The sequence below is a fragment of the Ammospiza caudacuta genome, chromosome 9, assembly GCF_027887145.1.
Source record: "Ammospiza caudacuta isolate bAmmCau1 chromosome 9, bAmmCau1.pri, whole genome shotgun sequence".
In the NCBI taxonomy this organism is placed as follows: Eukaryota; Metazoa; Chordata; class Aves; order Passeriformes; family Passerellidae; genus Ammospiza; species Ammospiza caudacuta.
This window is the reverse complement of record NC_080601.1, coordinates 32498426-32521016: the sequence shown is the minus strand read 5'-3', so window position 1 is coordinate 32521016 and position 22591 is coordinate 32498426. Positions and strand designations below refer to the sequence as shown.

At 36.7% G+C, this 22591-nt stretch overlaps 1 protein-coding gene across 1 annotated transcript in view; it reads left to right on the top strand.

Moving 5' to 3' along the window:
* The window catches only part of PDZD8 (PDZ domain containing 8), a 52889-nt gene that overhangs the window by 16998 nt on the left and 13300 nt on the right, over positions 1-22591 (top strand). Inside the window, exons 2-3 of the mRNA XM_058810244.1 lie at positions 364-486; positions 4460-4562. Of these exons, the coding sequence (XP_058666227.1) occupies positions 364-486; positions 4460-4562 (226 nt within the window). The remainder of the gene's footprint in view (positions 1-363; positions 487-4459; positions 4563-22591) is intronic.

Here is a 22591-nt window from a genome sequence, read left to right as displayed (position 1 = left end):
AAAACTTAAAGACCTGCTAAGATATTTACTGCAGTAGGACTCTTGTGTTAAGTCATGTTTGCAATTGTAAAAATACAATGTGATTTTTACCAGCTTCCCACTTCTTAAAAATTATCTGTGCTAGTAAATGTAATTCAGTCTATTCCTGTGAAGCATTTTTTGTTTGTATTTTTCAGTCTGCTGCATTCAAAAAGCTTCAGTAGCTCCTACTCATTCATTTTGACCAATGAATACATAGGAATGGCAGTATTTCTCTTTTTAAAGAGTGTTAAAGATTCATTACTGTCCTGTTACCTTTTCTATATTTTTGTGTGTTCATGCTGTGTAATGTGAATTAAGAGAAGTTTCTTCTGTATTTTTCAGGTTCAAGCCATTTTTTCCGTGTCAGCTATTGCCAACTGATGAATATGAAGATCGAGACCTCTGTATACAGGATTTTCTGTTGATAGAAGGTCGCCTGAGGGTCACATTAATTGAATGTACAAGGTATATTTTGGTATATTTTTGTGCACTTTTGCTTATTCTTGACTAAGCAAGGACCTGTGTTTCCTCAGTTTGTAGTAATTATTGTTGTAGGGCAGTTCTGATTTGCAAAGTGGCAACTTTGGTGTTATGATTGCACTCCAAACACAACCTGTACTTTGCTTGAAGTAAAAATGAACAAATGAAAGTTGCAGTTACTTTCTTGAGGCACTTTGGGTTTGTGTGGGGGCAAGCCTTTGCCTTTCTGAATTTTGCCTGGTTACAAGCTCTGTGCCTCCTCTTATTTGCTTGGTTTGCTTTTCTGCCACACCAAATTATGGGTCTCTTTCCAGGACAATATAAATGTTGTAATTATATTACTGTGTTATGTAACCAAAGGGAAATAATGGTTTCACTCAGTCTTACTCAGAAAAATCCAAATCACTTTTATAAGGCATTATTTACTGTCTTGGTCTTGAGTAAACAATGGAAAGAAATAAAAATCTATTTCCTCCATTCATTGAAGAGAATATTATTCTCTTCAAAGCTGGAGAAAAGGTGTGTGGGCTCTTGGTTTGTTGGGGGTTTTTTGTCAGGCTCTTGGTTTATGTTAGATCTTATCCAAGTAGTGCTAAGGCTTTGATCTAGTCATGTGCAGTTCTACTCTTTATGAACTAAACTGCTCTGCAGAAAGTCTCTTTTTTAACCTGTTCTTTCATTGCTTGTATTCCCATCCCAAATTCTCTTTGCACTTTTTTTTTTCTGTAGCAGTGAACAACACTGTACAACATTTGAGCTGTATTTGCTGTACTAATGTGGTGGTCAGGATTTCCTGAAGCTATTCTTCTGCTTCTAAGGGTTCTGTGGGGGCAGCAGGGGTTATGTTTTTTGTGATAAAATTCCTGCTTACCTGTCTCCCTGTCTTTGTGGTGGTTTCTGTGGATGATCCAAGGATGCTGAATAACTCTGCATTCCTCGGCCACCAGGAGCATTTCCCCTTTGACTGTACTGAGTAAGAAAACTCTCATCACTTTTCATAACAATTCTCCAATTTCAGCCCAGTGATACATTTGTTTTTATCATGAGGGCCAAAATGACCACCTTGCACTGTGATCAGTTGTTCTTTGTTTGGGAAGTAATCTTTAAAAGTTGTCTTTCCTGAATCTGAAACACTGAGCAGCACCAACTCTTGAGTTTCTTTGCACTGAGAGCTCAGATTGCTCAGTCTGACATCATTGTGAGCTCTCAGTGATTTCAGCTGTCACAGATGCTTATCAGATGGCTGGGAGAGGATGCAGTTGCTGATTTGTCAGGTCTGACATAATCCAAGTGTTTTATGCAGCTTGGAATTTTTCAACACACACTTGGAAATTGTCTCAGCAGACACTTCTCAGGCAAGATGCCTGACTGCTGGACCCACAGTAGTTCCTCAGATCTTCCAGTTGTCCATTCTTTTTTTGAACTAAACAGCTACAACTGCTGTCCATAGAGTCCCTCAGTGAGTAAACACTCTTGTTTGATTTGCATCTGAAGATATTGATGAGGTACAAAGAGAAACAGAGAATTTTGGTAGTGAAAGAAGAAATATACACTACATACAGTGATCAAATTTCCCTTTTTCCTCAGCCCTCTGTGAGTGGTGTGAGTTTGGCTGGGCCAGTTCCCAGTGCAGCACTGGGTGCTGACATCCAGGGCTTTCCACTTATATCTGCCATAGGAACCTGAACATTTTTATCCTCTCATTCTCATTCCAGAATGAAGGATCACTTTAATTTCTGTGTGGTTTTCAGTTTTGCTCAGTGCCCCAGAAGGTTTTATATTTTCTCAGTAGATGATCTCTGACTTCTCTACAGAATTTGGAAGTAGAATTCTTCCATCTAGTCAGGTAACAGAATTCTGCTGCTTCTCTCATTTAAGTCTGGACATCAGTGTTAAACCTCTCATTGTAAAATGTTTAGCAAACTTTTTCTGTATTATAATGGCTTGTTTAATTAAATTATACTCTTCACATGACCAAGTACTTGCACTTTTCACACTTCTTTTCTAATTGCAGGCTTGACCATAGCAATTTTCTGCTGTCATGCTGTTGAAAGAAAAATTAAATTTGTTAAAAATTAATGAAAGGTTGGGAACTTTGGTGTAAAGAAATAATAAGGAATATATCTTGCAAATCTTTATCTGACCTGCACAAAAAACTGAAGTTTTCAAAAAATGCAATGCCCTCAAAGAACTGAATTGTTGCAAAAATGCTGTTTTCTGTCATTATCTTAAAACTTTGAAGAAAAAGGGAAAAACAAAGCAACACTGTTAAATTTTGGCTTTATTTCTTTTTAATCAGGAAACACTCTGAAAAAAGTAACAAAGGTAACAAACTCTGGTTTTATTAGGCAAGAATACACTTCCAAAACTGTGCCATAAAGTGGGCACTTCTCAATCTGTAGGATATAGATTTAATATTTAGTAATATATAATAATGTCAGTCTTTATGTGCAGCTGTCTTACAGGATAAATCTTCTTTCTTTGCATATTAATGGAGATACTGTTCAAACAAAAAATTTCTTAGTGCAGCAGAAGTTACAATTTTGCCTTTGTCTTTCTGAAATTGGAAATTGAGCTCCAAACTCCAGCAGAGTTTGAGCTCCTAAGAGCTCTTTAAAATTTAAATGTGTGGTTTGGCTGCCCTGTGGTGTTTGTTCACCTGACACCAGGTTTGCTGTTTACCTGCTGTAAGGTGAAATCTCAGCATGCCTCTTGGTTTTGCTTGTGGTTTGGCTAAAAATTGTTCTATTCCTCTTTTGAGCTGACTCATGTGCTTGTTTTTCTATCCAGTACAGCAAAATAGCTCCTGGGCTGATATTTTAGAGGAGGGCAGTAAGTGCCCCTGAAAAATTTCCCAAGAGTGGGTCTCTGTGAGCAAAAGCAAGTTTGAGAGCTGTCACAGTCAGAGAGGTGTTTACCCTTGGGTTGTCTTAATTTTACCAGTTCTGATCATTGGTGAAAGTTGTCTTCAATAACTTTACTTAATTTTCAAAGGATGTTTACTACAAATCCCCACATCTGAAAGATGAGACTTTTTGATTATAAATATTTAACCTAGAAACATTATTTAACAATGACAAGATAAACTGAGAAAATTGATGTTTTCCTGACAGCTTGTGTCTGTATCATCTAAGGAGTTGTATAACACATCACAATCACAAATAAGATACTTGGGATGAAAGCTTAGAAATTGTTCTTGTAAAATGTGTATAGAAAGTTTAGGGGGGAATTAAAATCTAACAGCTCTTTTGAATGAGTAAGGTTTGTTTGAATTTTTATATTCCAAAATATTTATCTGCTTCCAGCTACTGTGAGATAAGTTATGAACAACTTGATTGCTGTTCTATAGCCTAAAGTTTATAGTCTGGGTTGTTTTGTTTTGTTTTTTTCAAGTACTAATATCTGTCTGAAAAGCTTTATAGCCTTCTGGAATAGGGTATCATGCATGAAGAACTACTCTGTTATAAATGTTACAAAAATCATAGATAAGAGGATCCCAGTTTAGTGAAATACAAATATAAGCAGTAGTAAACTGACTTTAATCTACAGTAGCACTCTCTTAAACCAACAAGAGCTTCACTTTGTGATGTTTAGGATTAAAGTGGAAGACTCTGGTTGCTCTTCCTAAAATAAAACAAAAGCCCTTTATGGGAAAATGCCAATTGAACACTTTATTTAAAAACAAACCAACCACTCCCCTTCCCCCCAAAAGAAAAAAGAACAACACTGTAGGAAAAAAGTCAACCCAAAAAAACTCCCTAGCTAAAAATTCTGTTATATTTTACGGTTTTGGAGTTCTTCCACTAGAGGGTGGCAGTGTCTTTCCTTTGGTGTAAGGCTGTGCCTGTGCAATCTGTTTTCTCTGGACTTCTGTGTATACACATTGGTAATAGTCATGTATAGATGAAGAATAGGGAATTTAATATTACAATTCTTACCATAGGCTTTTCTATTTCAGGTTACTGGTGTTTGGATCCTATGAAAGAGAAACAAATGTTCATTGCACAATGGAGCTGAGCAATAATGTTTGGGAAGAAAAATCAAGAAGTTCTATTAAAACGGTAAAAACAAAAAGGGTGTCATCTTTGCATATTGCACTTTGTCTTCTGCACTTGATACATGGTCTAGAAAGTGTCTTTAGGTAATCAAATGGGTGACAGACCAGAAAAAACCAAACCCAAACAATAGCAGACCAGTTATTTACTTTTTAGTCCACTGACAAATTACCACGTATGGATAACATCGTGCTCAGTTCTCACAGCCGTGCTTGAAACTGTACCTGGTTTGAATATTCTGCCAGCTGTCCAGCTGCATTAAAACAAATAGTGGAAAAATATTCATTTTATAGTCCTGTTATATTTGGGTGGGGCAGTGTTTAGAAAGCAGTGAGTTGAGTTCTATTTGGGGTATATTTGGGTGGGGCAGTGTTTAGAAAGCAGTAAGATTCACCTGTCTTTACCTGGCCAGTGTTGTAGAGTTGTGTTTTACTAATTATTGCACTTGATAACAGGAATTTAGCAGCATACAGCCTGCAGATTGCCTGCCTTTTTTTTATTGTGAGGGTGAGATTGACCTTTTTCTATTTCTTCAAAGAAGAGGTGTGATGTATGAAACAGCCTTTCAGTTTTACATTAGAGGGGTATTGTGTTAGTAATCAAATTAAATTGGGCTTGTGCTGAGCATTAAGTAGTGTGCTTATTGAAGAAAACCCCCCAAAGCTTTAACAAGACTCTGTGTTAACAGTTGGTTTCATGTAAAGAAATCACTGGAACAAAAATCCTTGCCCTGAATTTTACCCTCTGCTGAGTGCCACTAACTTAAGCCTTTGCCTTTGTTACCTCTGACTGGAGTTGTGTTTGGAGACCAGCATTATTTTCCACTGGAGCAGCAAGAATGCAGAATTTCAACATCTTATTCAGTTTTCCACCATTGAATTCCACTTTGCATTGGGTCTAAAATCCTTGTAACAAATGTTGTGATCCTTGTTTTCAGCTTATGTATATTATGTTTTGCCAAAAGGGGAGTATGGCTGAGCAGCAGCTGTGTCTGAAAACATGCACAGATCTGCAGGGTTGGTGCTCTGACAGTGAAGGTGGCAATGCATTGATTTACCAGTGCACTCCTCTAGACAAATTAGCCTGTGATTATTTTTACAGCACATTCTTTTACACAGAGGAAAGAAAAAACGCTCTGCAGACACTGTGGCACTGATGTGTTTGTGACAGCAGATGGCAGCAGGAGTAAAGGAGTGAGGGTGGAATGGCTTTTTTAAAACTATGCAAAAGTACTCCCGGGGAGGCTCTCAAAAACTCATCTGCTGTGTCAGTATCTAAAGTGAAATGGCAGGTTTTTAAATTAAATGGCAGCATTTAAAAATGTCCTAAGTTTTTGGAAATCTGGCCCTCAATGTACAGAGGGTTTTCTGTGCATCTGTGGTGCTGTCCTTCATTCAGTGGGTTCAAACACTGCCAGAGCAGAGACTCCTCAGTTTGGGTTGCTGCATCTTGAGCTCAGCTGGCACTGGAGAATTCACTGTGCCCAACCACCTTGAACTTGAGGATTCTGGAATGCTTTAAAGCTCCTGCTTTTGAAATCTCAGTATGGGACAATATTGAAACTGAAAGTTCGCAACTTGCAGAACTATTTTTTATTCAACAGATGTAGCAAAGTCATGTAAGTATCTTTTTTTTTTTTTTAGGAAATCTGGTTAAATTTGCAAGCTAAGTTACAAAATGTTAAGACATCTCACTGAGTGGTAAGAGTATTTTCAAAGATCCTCAACAAAATAGGAAGTGTTGCTTACACATTTAGCACTGGAACTTAGTTATTTTCAGAAATATTAACTGTTTGAGTAGTTAAATAGTAAGTGTTATTTTTCCACACAAAAAGTTTGCTTCTAGCCTTAATTGTGATTATTAGCACTATTGCAATATTGACTATGAAGCAGCTGATGGCAATACTTTAAATCTTTTTAATATTAAATCCTTATTGTAATGATCAAATTTGCAATACTTACTCAAGATGAAGTTAGAATGAATAACAATTTCAGAAACTACAAAAGAGAAATAGCAGAAAAGTTAAAGGTACATTCTGCATTAAAAGGTCTAATTTATACAAGCCTCACAAAGGCATGACAATACATCCCCTGATTCAGACCATGTTCTACAATATTCCTGAGGAAAATTCTCATAACTTTCTATACTTCCTGACATTTTCATTCTTTTTATTGTGTTAGTAGTAGTGATAAAAGATTAGACAGGTTTAATACTTTGTAATGAATTTTGGCAAGACTTTAATCTGATCCCAGAATTTATGGAACGTTAGTAGATGTCACAATTGATTTTGAAAAAATGCTGTGTTATTGAATATATCTGGAGCATTATTGAAGTGTCTGTTACAATACAAAGGTGTCTCAGGTTTATGTTTGTCAAATCTGAAACAGGAGTAAGACTTCAGAGAGTGATTTGGCACATTCCCATGTGAAACATGTAAACATCTTTAAATACCTTAATTAGCAGTACATGCTGCTGGAATTAAGGTTAATGAGTGCATTGCTATGTAAAAGTGATGTATGGTGAGGATGCAGTAATTAGCATTAGCAGCATTGGACTGGCAGACAGGTGTTCTGTGGTTAAATAATGAGATCTCTCTGAATAATGAAATACATGATTGTAGATATGAAGTGGAGGCTGTGTCATAACTGTGGATGGGTGTGTCCACTGGACTGCAAGTCAGCAGTACCAGGTTGATTTCTACAAACAAAAAGAATTGTTCTATTTTTCTTGGAGCACATCTGTTCAGTGAACCCTGTGCCCTTTCTACCCTTGGTGAGACTCTTTACAGTACCAGCACTTCCTGTGTAGTGTTGTGAAAGAACAGCATGATTTTTCAGCAAAAATCAGAATTTCTTTATTTATAAAAGGAAAATAGAGTCTGCTTTCTGTACAACTGGCAGAAGGATGGACATGGAGATGAAGTATGAGTAGCAGAGACCAGAGGTAGCTTTGTAAGTACTCTGTGCATTGACTGCTCTGTATTTGCTGGTGCTTTTCTCTGGGTCCACCTCTGTAGAGAAGAATGACTCAAGAGTGCAGTTGTATTGAAGTGAGAATCTTGTCTCTTATGAACTGCTCTGCAAATCTTTGTAGTCATGTTTCTTTTATCTACATACTGATTTTTCTGATAAGGATTAAGTAATTATCTAGAAATTGTAGAAACTATTGGAAGGAATTTGGTATCTTCTGATAATCTTATACATATGTAAACTGTAAATGGTTTGTGCTTTTTATTGGTTATAAGAATCCAAAGTAATGTGGAGAGGTTCTCCACTGCACACCAAAAATATCTGTTCCAAATTTTCTCTTAAGGTCTTTTTTTATAGAAATTCAGGAGCCCAAGGGAACCATTATTGATCATGAAATAAGTTACATAACCCAAGAAAAATTTGAGGGAGCACCTTTAAACTCTGGTGTCAGCTATGTTGTCTGAGGTGGTACTGCAGGAATAGCCATGGGTTCCTATTTCTCCACAGTTTCTTATTTCTACAGGCAGTAAGTCTTGGAGTTTTTTAATTGTTGATAGGGTTTTTCATTATGATTTTTTTGAAATCCCTTCTATAAATATTAACTTTGGCAATACTGAAACTGGATTTCATATTCTGCAAAGTAAAAATTTGTGCTTTTTATTGGCTGTAAGAATCCAAAGTAATGTGGAGAGGTTCTCCACTCCACACCAAAAATATCTGTTCCAAATTTTCTCTTTAAGTCTTTTTTTACAGAAATTCAGGAGCCCAGGAGAACCATTATTGATCATGAAATAAGTTACATTACCCAAGAAAAATTTGAGGGAGCACCTTTAAACTCTGGTGTCAGCTATGTTGTCTGAGGTGGTACTGTAGGAATAGCCATGGGTTCTTATTTCTCCACAATTTCTTATTTCTACAGGCAGTAAGTCTTGGAGCTTTTTTTATTGTTGGTAGGGTTTTTCATTAAAATTTTTTTGAAATCCCTTCTATAAATATTAACTTTGGCAATACTGAAACTGGATTTCATATTCTGCAAAGTAAAAATTTCCATCTAAAATGCCACGTCTGGTAGCCCATAGGATTCACTCTGGCAGCAGTTGTCTCAGAAGCACAAAAATATCTCCTGAAGTAATCTAATAATAGAAGGAATTAAAGAATTAAGATTAGCATCCCAGTGCTTTTTTATGAATACTGCTTGGTGTTTTCTCCAGTTCATTCTGAACATTGTGATCAGCACTGGAGTAACTCAAGGGGAGGACCTATAACACCACCTCACCACCTTTCAATATTGCACTATAAAAAAAAGAGCAATATTTCTCAGCTTTTCATAAAACCAGATTTCCTTTATCAGGGATTAAGGGCAACTTCAAGGTATTCCAGTACCATAACATATGAATCTAAAATGAAAAATAATGTAAATCAAATCCAGCACCTTCTGAAATGAGTTGCCTGAAGGTACTAAACTATAATGTCAAAATTTAAAGCAACTGTGAAATGTTAATTTGTGAATACATGGAGTTAAATGCCTCACAGTTGGCATTTCACTGTGCTTATTTAACAGCCTGCCATTTCAGTATTTAATCCTATCAAAAGAAAGAAGGAGGATTAAAGCAAGAAAAGCTTTTTGAAAATGTCACTTTTTATGAAAATTCATGATCTTGTAAAACTTGGTAATATTTGTAAATACAATGGGGAATAGTTCTGAGATTTGTGCCTTACATAATATTCTGTAATCTGTCTTTCAAATAAACTTGAAGGCCACCAGAATTTTTTCAGTCTCATCCTAAACATTTAAGTCTTTTGACTTGGGGCTTCAGAAAGCTTTGCTGTGATTTAATGAACAACCTTCTGTGAAAATGCACTGTAGTTCTTTATTACTTAGTAACTGTTCAATATGAACATTTAAAAAACCCCACCAAAACCCCACTGCTAGAGAGATTTATTTCAGTGTAAATTCAGATAATTCCTTAGAGCCCAATGCCATTATTTCAGTCACAGCCTGACCTGGAAGTTGTTACCTGCTGCATCCTGGCCATGAGCACCCTTGCTGGGGCAGGCACAAAGTAGAGCTTGCTCCACTCTGGCATTTGGCAGCAGACAGTCCTAAATGCAGAATGTGCATCCAAGGCTGGGGCTTCCCTTCCCTGCTCCTTTTTCTCCCTATGTCCAGATCTAATCCTGAGTAAGCCTGAAGTTTCATGCAGCTTTTGTCCATGAACAGAGAAAGTCTCCCTAAGGACAATTCACCCAACATACCCAACTAAAAGGCTGGAGCCTCTTCCATGACTGATAAATCAGGTCACTGCCACATTTTCAGAGGTCAACACCTTGCAAAATATCAGCTTGGAAAACCTCAGCTGGATAGACAGCATCACCATCTGCAATCCAACTTGGCTACAAAATCTAATGGAGATTTCAACTGGAATTAGGTGGCTTCAAATCAAACTCATTTCACTATCCAAGATGAGTAGCTGGTTGCAGAACTCCTAAATCCAAGGAGCATGGATCAGCCTTGCTGGCAACTGAGAGTAAGAGCTGGGCATGGGGAAGTGCAAGAACACAGAGAGCACTAACAGACATTGACTGCTTGCAACAAATCTGACTTGAGTCTCAAATTGAAAATAGTAGATGAAAAGATTAATGGATAAAATAACTTGGATGAGAAGCTGTGCTGAGCAGTGCTTAGTGCTCTCTGTGTTCTTGCACTTCCCCATGCCCACCTCTTACTCTGTTGCCAGCAAGGCTGATCCATGCTCCTTGGATTTAGGAGTTCTGCAACCAGCTACTCATCTTGGATAGTGAAATGAGTTTGATTTGAAGCCACCTAATTCCAGTTGAAATCTCCATTAGATTTTGTAGCCAAGTTGGATTGCAGATGGTGATGCTGTCTATCCAGCTGAGGTTTTCCAAGCTGATATTTTGCAAGGTGTTGACCTCTGAAAATGTGGCAGTGACCTGATTTATCAGTCATGGAAGAGGCTCCAGCCTTTTAGTTGGGTATGTTGGGTGAATTGTCCTTAGGGAGACTTTCTCTATGACTGTTCATGGACAAAAGCTGCATGAAACTTCAGGATTAGTCCTGTTCTCTTTTTTACAGAGCTGATCTGAAAAGAAACCCATTTTTGCTGTGCTTTTACTCATGGAATAGCCAACCTGAGTACAGATTCTGAGTTACCTTTCAGTTGACTATTTTATGTATCATCCTTGATACATAGGTACCCAGTTTGACTGTCAGTTGTAAGCTTTTCTTGTCATATTTTAATGTACTGGTTCATTTTTAAAGATATGTAACTATTTACAGTAAATTATGCCTTTTCCTTAGAAATGCTTGTAAAAGTGATGACTGTTTCAGAGTGTCACCAGATGTGGTGCTGGTGACTCTATTTTTTCCCTTATTCTTGTTGCCTGTTCTGTAACAGGCCCAAATACTGAATGCAGTAGAGAGTTTTAAGTAGGTTTTACAGCAGCTGTCTTTCTCATTCGCAAAGAAATTGATTTACAGTGATAGCTGATCTTGCTAAATAAATAGATGGCTGATGCATGAAAGCTAACTTTGTGTAAACAGCATGGCTTATTGTAAGAGAGATAACACTGTTTTATTGACCAGAGTACACAAAGTGGTTCCTGGCTAATTCAGTATTTCTGGAATGGCTTTTTCAATTATTCTGTTACATCCTATTGCAAAATTGCATGGCCAGATGAGCTGGCAGCTTGGAGGCTGCCTCACATGACTGAAGTGGAAGGGGAGGGACTTACTTCAACACAGATATCTGCAGCCAGCTTTGGAAAAATTAGCTGGTTCTGTTCTCATTGGTTTGTAGGTTTTTTTTCCTCTTCAGCTCTTAAGTTTACTTTTAAAATATATTTTCTCTGATAACTTTATAATAGTTAGCCTTTTCCTAATGTAGGGATTTTTTTTTCAGATTAAGAGGCTGGGATCTGTTCTTACTAAGGAGATAGTAACTGGATTGGAGCTAATTTACTCATGTGTATGGATTTTAGTGGTATTGCAATGTTTCCTAGCAAATCAAGACCTCTTTAAGTTGAGCAGGCTGACAGCTATTTTCCTTCCATTGGTGAACAGTTATGTCTCCAATAATGAAGAAGGGGAGTCTGTGCTTGAATGTGTAATTACTGAACAGAAACATTTTCTAGAGAGAAAGCCTGGGAGTGGGTAAAAAGTTGTGAAAAAGGGGCCCATGGCTATGAGTAAAAATCTTGTTAAGAAATAGCAAGGTATTGGCACTTGGTGCTCACAAACCCTCCTAAAACCAGTTATCTCCCAACATCTGTGTGAGATGTGTGCAGGTTTGACATGACAGAGTTGCAGAGTTGTTCTTTTCTGACTGCAGGTTGCTCAGTAAGAACCTGCCTGAGCGTTACTGCCACAAGCAGTTCATCATCTGCAAGTTCATCTTGCAGTTAAGGAAGAGAAAATGACATTGGAGTTTCTGCAGATTGTCAAAGGATAGGCAAGTGCTTGTAGTGTCACAGAATAGCTGATGTTTAAGTTCTGCCCTTCAGGAATCTGATATTGTCCTTGCTTCTGAGTATAAATATCTCACCTGTTTATAGACTTGGAGTGCATTAGTAACTGCTGGGAAGACCATACAAGAAATCTCAGCTGCTTGGTTCTAATTCTTATTTTTTTGTTTACACTGGCTGAATTAACAATGACATTAGCTTAAACAAAAGCATCATCAGGTTGCATACCAGGAAGAAATTCAGAATGGAGATTTTTTAAACTATCCTTAATTAATAACTATAAAATAATTATTTATATTAATTATTTAACTAATAAACATACCATTTTTAATGTACGTATCTGGTGCCCTTCAATGGGATAGAAATGAATTTCCATATACCACAAATAGTTGATGTCTAGTAATTTTATATTTTATGGTTCAAATGTCAAAATACAGGCATAAAATGTACTGTGTGACTGCAAAGAAAGCCTTTAATTTTGTGGGAGGAATTGCTTATTCTGAGTACAGTCTAATATATTGTAACTATTTTTATGAAGTCAAATGCTTTTAGTAGTTCAGATTCTTGAACTCAAGGTAATGCAGTGTTGTTACATGTGTCACATCTTGCCTTCCTAGAATGTAATTCTTTAACTAAACGTTATCTCAAAACAACTGTTTATCTTTTTTTCTTTCTTTCTCCCTCTTCAATCACAAGCTGAACCAGAAATTACATGCTTGTCTCAGTCTTACAAGTCTCTTCTAGGTCTGGTGGAGCTCAACACTTGGAGGCCACACAGAGTGAACGAGAACAGTGGTATATTTATAGTGTTGTTATAATTTTCAGTGGTTACTGCATTACCAGTTGCTATGGCCGTTCTGTCTGTAGAATAGCAGGAGTGGAATCTCACTTTGTAGGCAAAAGTGAATAATAAGATAATTATCAGTGTAAGATAAGTGATTTTTATTGGTGACCAAGCATCTTAAAAAATGTTTCCATAATTTAAAAAAAAAAAACTATAAGCAAAAATTTCCCCAGAGAAGTGCAGTGCATGTTCTCCCAGAGCTCTGTAATGATGGCAGAGAGCAGTAAGAGAATAATGTGAGTGGGCAGTGCAGCAATTGTCCTGGAAAAGCCTTGGGGATCAAACCTGGAATTGCCAATTCCCGTCACACAAATGAAATGACTAAAAGGTCACCTAGTGTATTAAGGTTAGAGGGAGCAGAGTGAGGCTCTGCAAAGGCCACCTGCAGATCAGGAGTGATCAGGAGTAAATAATCATTAGAAAATTGAGCATTTCCCTTAATGCAATCTGGTAAAAGGCTGTCTCTGTCAGACTTTGGGTGAGATAAACAGAATTTAGGAACTATGAGTGTCTTCACTGATACTTTAACCAAATGTCAGTATATTCAAATCTATACTTCTGTCATCTCTTTCCATTTTTAGATGCTTAGTTTGGAAAAATATCATGTCTGTGCACCCTCAGATCCATTTGATATTAATCGAAGCTTTAGATTTTCCTTGGCTGAAGGAAAAAAAGAAGCTTAATTCCTTAGAAAATTGAGGCAGATATGCAGAAATACTTTTGTGTGTTTTGTTTGTTTGGTTTTGTTTTTTTAATTATAAAACCCATCTAAAAGCATATATATTATAAATATGCACATGCACTGTTTAAGTCTAAGTTGTGCATATAAGTACATGCACTTATATATATGTACAATGAAAAACATCAGTTGCTCTACTTCATTTGAATTGATATGGAAGTCTCATGGATAACAAGTTGACCATGCATTAAAAAAAAATGTTGATACTTGTAAATACAATAAGCGACCCTTGAGAAACTGGAATTGACTCACCCAAAGTTCATCAGCAGAGTCAAGAAATAACAAAGTTGATGTTTAGAGAGCAATTGCAAAAATCAGTTTCTAGGTTCCACAGTAGGTAAATCACACATCTGTGGGAATAGATCAGGAATAGCCTGTACAGCAGTTTGTGAACTAAAAACAATCACTTTATATAATAATGTAAGCTACATGTGAAGGGAGCATAGGATTACAGTGTCCAGAACTTCTAGTGCAAACATGTGGCTCATCTCCACTGTAAATCTCCCCCTTTCAAAGCAGTGAATTCCACTGGTTTCAATCAGATGCACATTTACACATTTCATTGGACTGGTTAAATGTACAACAAGTAACTCGCTTAAGTCACAAACTGCTGTTCAGTCCCATGGTATTTCTGTGAAATGTGGAGTCCAGTTCTGTTTGAGCTGTACACTCTGTTCTTGGGGACTATGAACCACACCAATATGACAGTTAGTCTATTTCTGGATTCAAGACTTGTGTGTAGACTCCAGATCAACTTCTCTCTATGGACATGTACATAAATGAAAGAAATTTGCAATATTTAGCTAGGGAATCTTTAAAGTGCCTGATTAATGTATGTTATTTACAGGTTTGAGAAACTCCCAGGAATTATGTGGTTGTATCACCAGAAACACTCAGCAGAAAAATTGGCTTGATTCCAAGCATTTCTTTATAATTATATATAGTCCAAAAGAAGATGAAAAATGGTATCTGGACAAGGTATCTGTTTGAGTGGAGTCAGTAATTTAGAATGGAAAGGACCTCTGGAAGTAATCTGGTCCCAGCTCCAGCAAGGTCAGTGCCAAGCTGGCTCAGACCTTCTTCCTGCTCATTGATAAAAGAGTCTTTTTTCTTCAAATTCTATTTTCACTTTTGGTAAATAGTACATGACAGACTATGCTGTTACACAGGGAGGGGAAGGCAGCAGAGCTATCTCGTTTCAACTAGTTAAATAAAAATAATTCAAAAAATACTAATTTAGTCTTCAGACTAGCCTGAGAATATATCTGTAGGGATGACTTCAGATGGAATAAACTTTCTTTGCATAGCAGACAGTCCAGGCTGGAGGCAGTTTTAGCCTAAAAACTCTTAATTAAATCACATCAAGATTACATCTGAGGTACAGACCTGCTGGAGAGAGAAAGTAATATTAAATGTCTTCATTCTGGCTACAATGGATGTTTAGCCAAAACATGGGAACATCTATGATGGATTTTTACTCCTTGCAAAACAATATTTGAGAAAATAATTCATTCTTTTAAACAATTTTCTTGCCAATCTCGATAAACATTTTTATTTCCGCTGGAGTTGTTGAAGCTTTCGCTATTGGAAGAGAATGTGAAATAGGGAGTATTCTAAAAATGTTTGTAATAACTCAGAACAAACTCTTGGCTGCTGTTGTGAGCAGAGGCATTCAGATTCTTGCCAACTGATGTGTAGAAGTGGATGAGGAACCAAAAGTCTTGGTTGCATATGATTGAGGTAACCAAGAGTTGTAATTAATTCCCGAGCTTAAAAATAGCTGCTAGGAGGAACAGATTTTATGAGAGGTCATTAAAGCAATATTCCCTCATATCTAGTAATTGTAATGAAAATAAAAGAGATTTTCCAGAAAATTAAGAACCTGATTCTCACTAAGAAGAAAAAAAGTTACTTCTGCAGAGATTAGTTTTGTTTCTGAATTTGTTTTAACAGATGGAAGTAGTAACTTATAAAGACACTGGAAATGTGTCCTGGACACAGCACACACTTTTCTGCACATTCAGAAATAATTTAGTGGAGCAAAGGGTTCTTTTTGATTTTGCCAAATCCTCAACCTGGTGTATAACTCTTCAAATGCTGAGGTAGATGTTTTAAATCTGCAGTAGAAAAGACTCAAGGAATGCTGCTGTGGCTGCAGGAAGAACAATGCGGGCAAAGATGCTGTGTGGGTCTTGACAGATTTTTGTCCTGGGACTCCTTTTCAGCAAAGCAGTGGTAGAATGGGAGAGGTACAAGCAAATTCCTTTCTCTTTCTTCTCTTCTGTCCATATCAGAAATAAATCTTTGACATTGAACTTTGGCACTCTTTCTTATTTTTTATTTTTGCATTTTACTGGGAAGTAACTTTACCAACCAGCTTCTGAAAGAGATTCTTATTCCTTATGAAAGCTAGATTATTTTTTTCTTGCAATGTGCTCTCCTGATGATTGGTGTCTAGCAGTTCTACAGATTTACTAGGTAAGTTTCAAGTGTTCTGTATTAACAAATGCAAACTGCAAGAGTATAAATTTCTACTATCAATGGAACAGATTGAAATTTTTTAAAGTGGAATTTCTCTTGAGACAGCAGCATAAACCCAGAATAGCAGAGCAGTGGTTAATTTGTCGTTACTGAAAAGTTAAAATTTTGCAAAAAGTCATGAACTTGAAGTGTACAGTCATCTCTTTATGAATCTATAGGTATCATGCATTTCTACATAGCATTTCTTAAGGAAGGAATAGCAGTTGAGAGTGCTGCATGAGCAGGCAGCCAGTAACTATCAGCTGGTCAGAAATACTTTAAAGCAACACCTTCTGTAAGACAGAGAGTGTGACTGATATGAAAATGTGCACGGTAGATGCAGACAAGCTTTTTTTGAGTTTCTATCACTTCACCTCTTCCCCAGCATACCTTTAGTTCTATTTTTTGAGTATTACTCCCATTTGTCTTGAGTACTCTGTAATGTGAATGTTGGCAAGGAAATCTAGGGAATCTATGCACTAGAATCTATCTAGTGTATAGATTTTTGTAAAATTGTTTATTGTTAGTAGTCTAATTTTTTTGTTATTTGAGAATTTCAAAAATCATATTTTAGCCACGCTGCTTTAAGGTTGGTAAGTCAACTGAGTGTCACTGAAATCTACAGGCATAACTTTGATAATCCATTTCAAAGTGCCTCATTGCTCTTTGGAAAAGTCTCATGTTTGTATTAATTTAGCTATGTCTCCTTTTTTGGTATTTCTGAGTGTCTGTATACCTGTAGATTTTTTATTTTTTTTTTTTTTAGGAAGGCACAGTTATTTGTAAAATAGAGCTGGAACTTGTGTTGGAAAAAAGTTGTTTACCCAGGCAGAGACTTAAACCAAGAAGGTGGCCTAGCTTGGCTCTAGTCCTTGCTAGTGTTGTTGGCCCTGTGTCCTCAGAGCTTTGCTACTTGTATGAGTTTTTTTAAATTGTATTTATTTCTCATGCATTGTATGGTGTTGACAAATTCTTTGTTCAATTTTCAATTAAATGAGTGAGTTGTGAATTCTTTGGGGAAGGTGATTGGCCACAGTCCCAAGCCAGCTGGGTTTGTGGTGGTGGAGGAGAGACGGAAAGCGAAATAAAAAGATGTTGGGTTATGAAACTGGGTGAGTGCTTTGCAGAGAGCTGCAGCAAGCCCAGGTGGAAAGCTCAGTGTTTCTGTGGGGTGGGTTGGCTCTCAGGTCCCCCCACTCATTGGCACCTCCCCAGCAGGGCAGCCTGGCTGCCAGGATGGTCCTGCTGCCATGGGCATCCAAGGTGCTGCTGTGGGACCACCTTGTCCCTCTCCACTCACCTTTGGGCACGGGTGATGCTGCCACCATTGCCACTGTCCCTGTCACGGCTGGGTTTGCCCCTGTGACCACAGCTCTGGCAGCTGCTATGGAAGAGAGTCTGCAAAAAACCCAGATATTCTCCATGGTAGCAAGCACATCACTCTCTGTGTAATAAAACCATAGCTCTTTCAAAAATTATTAATTCAATAATTTCAATAATTATTAACAGCTCACTGGTTGATGTTATCATAATATTCAGATTGTGATCCTTGCATACCATTTTTAACTTTGGTCTGCTTTCTATGCAAAATACTTTTTCAACTTAGAAATGTGTCCTTGTATGAAAATGGCAAAGAATCAATGATGTTTCTGCTGAAAGCATCTAAATTACAGTTAATTTTGATGTTTGTCTGACTTAACAGGATAGATTTACCTGAGGCTGAATTACTTTGTAATGTTCTTGATCAAATGGTATGAAAGTCACAGGCTGGATTTTTGGGCTTCAGGAGTTCATGGAGAAGGGCAGGTTGTGCATGATGAATACATGTGTTTATTCATTATGATTTTCTTTGGGTAGAAAGAAAATAATTTTTTTACTCTTAAGTAAAAATAAAGCATTGATAGTTTCGCTTTCTTTGCTCCCAAGTTGTCTTTTTTTTCCCCTTTTTCATTAGAAAAAGGCAATTCTCTTCTTAATATATTGTAATGTATGCATGGATGTCTACTGAAATGTAACACTGTACACAAATAATTGAAAATTATCCATTTTAAGTTTAATCCATTGGTTTCTTGTAGTTAATGTGAGTTAATTAAGTTTTATTAATCGGAGGTCATGGGAATGGGAAAAGTACAAGTGTATTGCTGTCATAGTGCAGCCATGGATTTACAAACTGCAACTTAATTCCCTGTCCAGATCTGTTGGTTTTTTTTCCATCTCCAATCTCCTTTCCCTTCCCATCTCTACATCACCCAATCTTTTTACCCTTTTTTTTTCCTCCCCAAACCCTGATTGAATATAATTTTTCTGGTAGTTTTTTTTAGAATGTCATAGAGGTTATAAAAAATTTTGAGCTCTAGTGGGAGTAAAGTGACTGTATAACATTGAGAGCGAGCTGATGATTAAATTTGTAATTTTGTATCCTGAAGCTTTGCTATTGGGAATTTTGTAGGATTTCCTCTTCTTTTTTACTGTGAAGTATTTCATCATTCATCACATTGCGCATTGGTTTTTTCTATGGAGTCGTAATGTCTTAAGCCTGTAGGTTTTAAATGAAATATTTTTACAAGTACCACTTGAAAAGAGCAACCTCAGACTTTGGAATACTTAGTGTTGAATGTGCCGTTTATGAACGGTGCCCTTACTGTGGTGATCAAACAAGTATAGTACCATGGTCTGAACCAAGTATTCAAATAACTTCACAAGTTTTCATCAACTTCTTGGATGCAATTTTCTTATTTTTATTATAAGGGTCATTGAAGTTATTAAGTAAGCTGAGTTATTCCTATCTTCTTCAATATGAGGTTTTTTTAAACTTAGATTTATTTCTCAAGCCTTGTATGGTATTGACTAATCCTTTGTTCAATTTTCAATTTAATGAGTCAGTTCTGAATTCTGTGGAAGAGGTAATTGGTCACAGTCCCAAGCAAGCTGGGTTTCTGGTGACAGAAGAGAGAAGGGGAAAAGGGAAGTAGAAAGATGTTGCTTTATGAAATCCTGTGGGTATTTTTCATATATATTTCACCAACTATCAATAAAATATGTTGCTAATTTAAAAATAATAGAGCATAAAACCAGAGTGTATGAAGTTATAGTGAGTGCTGAAGTAAAAGAAGTTTTTAAGCTTGACATAATTTCCTATTCATTCTTTCACTTACCTTACAAAAGGGAGATGAGGAAATGGTATCTATTATTTCCCTGAGCCAGAAGATACTGAAAAAAAAAAAAAGGTCAAAAGGAATGAACTTTTACTTCCACTCTGGGTAGTGTTCTGCTTCTCTTGCAACTTTTTTTGGGTTTACTCTTAATAAGCTGTTCCTGGAAGAATATTTCTTTTTATCTCTTTTACACTTTAGTGTTAGAGAGGTCTAAAATTGGCTTCTGGAGAAGACGTAGTTACACAAATTGTTTTCTTGTCATTTAGCTAGCTGACTATAGGGAAAGGAAATCCTACTTTTTATTAGGCCCTTATGGTCACGTTGGTTGTGTGGAGAGAGCATTGCAGACAAAGATCCCTTCTGTGAAAAGTTCAGATGTTTGGATTTTCGTGAAGCGTTTTTAGAAGCTCGGTTGCAAAGCGGGTGGGTATGTGCATTCCAATTTACAGCTAACATTCTGTTTCTAAGGCATTCTTTGAGTGTATTGGGAACTGATCTTTATGTGTATTAAAAAATAATCTGGATTATTTTTCAAGTGCAGAGGCAATAGAGCTGGCTATTGATTTTTTTTTTTTTCGAAGTGAATTGTCAGTATTTGCGTTGATGTAAAGATATTTTCAGTTTGATAGTTGTGACAATTTTTATAAGTGGTGATCGTCGGTAACAGAATGAAAATCTAGTTTCTAGGTGTGCTGTTGTCTTGGTGCTGCTAATTAGATGTGACATTGAGCTGCTGTTTCACTGCCTGCCAGGGACTTGTGCTCTATAACCATAAATAAATTGATTTGATGTGATGTGTTCAACAAAATAACCAGAAATAGATGTATGGTCGTGGAAACCTTTACTGGTTGTATATTTGTGTGTTTATACTGCAGTGTTTTGTCCAGAATTTAATTGAAAACAACTCAGTGTGGCTTGGCTGCCTTTCTAGGTACAGAAAAAATTATTATATACAAAACCTTGGCCTTCTTGCAGCAATTATTCAGAATAAGTTAAATATAAATCCTCATTTCTTCTGGCCATGGTAACACAGAATTTCAGAAAAGTGTTGGTCTGGATTTTCTGGGCAAAGGGTGGGGCTAGGGCTTGTATGCAGCAGGAACTTCATTTTGATACAGATGGGTCTTCTATTTAATCTCTGAAGAGCTGTTAAGATCACGAATCATTTTACTACATCTGCTTCAGTTCCTTTGGGCTTAGCTCGTTCGGTGGGAATGTGGGAGTCTGAACACTGTGGGTCACACAGGGCTTGGGCTTTGCTTTAATAGCCATCTAGCCATTAAAGTTGATGAGAAATGTACCACTTGCCAAGAAAATAGTGTTTCTGCTGAAAAAACAAACTATTCTTTTAAGTTCTATGATATTTCAAATTGTATGATTATGGAGCTTCCAGGTGCACGTGAGGTCCCTATTCCTTTGGCTGTGTTATTGATGAGAGTGTAATTTGTATTACCTGCAATCTTAATGCTTTGTTGGTGAGAGTGTAGCTTTTCTGTCAGAAAACTTCTGACAGAAAGTAGCTTCTAAGCTTTTAAAATGTGACTTTTAAGCCCATTATTGAAATCAAAGAGTTACTACTTTTTAGTGCATATAAATTATATTGTGTATCTTATTTCCATGGAGACTAGCATCTGTAATGCATATTATTGTAATCACAGTGGATAATAACATTTCATATTTTTAGTTCTGATGGCAATATCCATGTCAGTATTCAGATATTTAATGCTGCTGGGTCTGATAGTGAAAATTGCCCAGCAGTTTCTCTGTGTGGAGAAAACTCTTCACTGTGTCTGTTAGTTCCATTATAAAGAACTTCACCTCATAGTCCAATATTTTGAGTTTATTGCAGGAAGATTAATAGTAGCTGTCATATCACCATTAATTAGATACTTCTAAGATATGTATAAATAATTACTATTTTAGAGGGTTTACTTTTAATGCATAGACTTGAATGTTTTCAGTTTTTTTCTTCCATCTCACAGGTTCTCATCAGTCTCCTTTATCTGTAATTTGCAATGCAGTGATTGGTAAAGTTTTTATTGTTTTGATGTCACACATGGTATTATTAATGAACTTAGTAACATTATTTCAGTATTTCTTATTAGACTACCTGAGTTTTGCACAAAATATTTATATGATGACAAAGTACTGCTTAACCAATATTGGAGGAAGCCTTTTTCCTATCAAAGGCTTATATGGCTGTATAACATTAGAGAAACAAAAGTTGATCTTTGTCATTTCTTCAGAGCCAAAGGAAATCATCAAAGTTGAATTTAATAAAGACTAAAAGGATGTCAGTGAGTAAGAGCACTTAAAGACGAGCTATGTTGGTGTTTGTGCTAAATTGCTCTGCAAAGAAGAGCTCCACCTAAGACTGAAGGCCTTTATTTTACCTGCTTTTGACACTTCAAAGTTAAATGCAGGTTTTCTGCTGCCTTGTCTTTATCTCCTCCATTCAAGTCCTGTAATTGCTGTAAGAATGCCCCAGCAATTCATGGTAATTGCTAAACAGTTTGCTTTTTACATGTCGTGTAACCTGCCTCATGCAATTGGAAGGTGCAATTTTTTAGGAGTAGCTTAGCCAAAGAGTTCCTGCAATGTGTCAGAAGTATTTGGGAAAATAAGGTACAGCTCCTTGTTCTGTTCAGTAAAAAGCCTGTTCTGGATTTTGCTGATGTCTAAAGTTTTCAGTGCTCATCAGGCAGACATGCAGATGTTTCATCTTCCTACGATGAATTGTCACATTTCTTTTCAGACAAGTAGTTTATGATGGTGAAGTTAGACATGTGCATAACATTTGCCATATTGTGGTGTTAATGAATTGCTATTTTAAATATGATCTTGGCCCAATATGTAACTCGTTTTGGAATGAAATTATCGTCATACTTATATTTTTTGGGTTTTAGAAGTTAAATGAGTCCCACTGGTTTGCTATTTAGGATGACTAGTAAGAAAATATGGACCTTTGTCCATAAGTACACTTCTTCCTAAAAGTAAAACAAACCAAACAGAAAAATGCAGTGTTCATTTGAGATGGTTGTATCTGCCCGTGCACAGACAGTTCACAAGGCTGCAAAGATTAATAGCAAAAGGTAGAACATCCCACTTCCTTTTTTCACTGTTTTATAGTCATCAAAAACTTGGTTTTCCCAATATTCCACAAAACATTGGTGCCTGTTCATTCAGTAACACTCAAGGAGACACCAAGGTGTAACCAGTCCTATAAAGCTGCTCCAGCTGATGGGGTATGGAATGCAAATATATGTCCAAAATGCAGAAATTAGAAAATGGGCAGTGTTGAATCAAAGGAAAGAAGCTGAAGA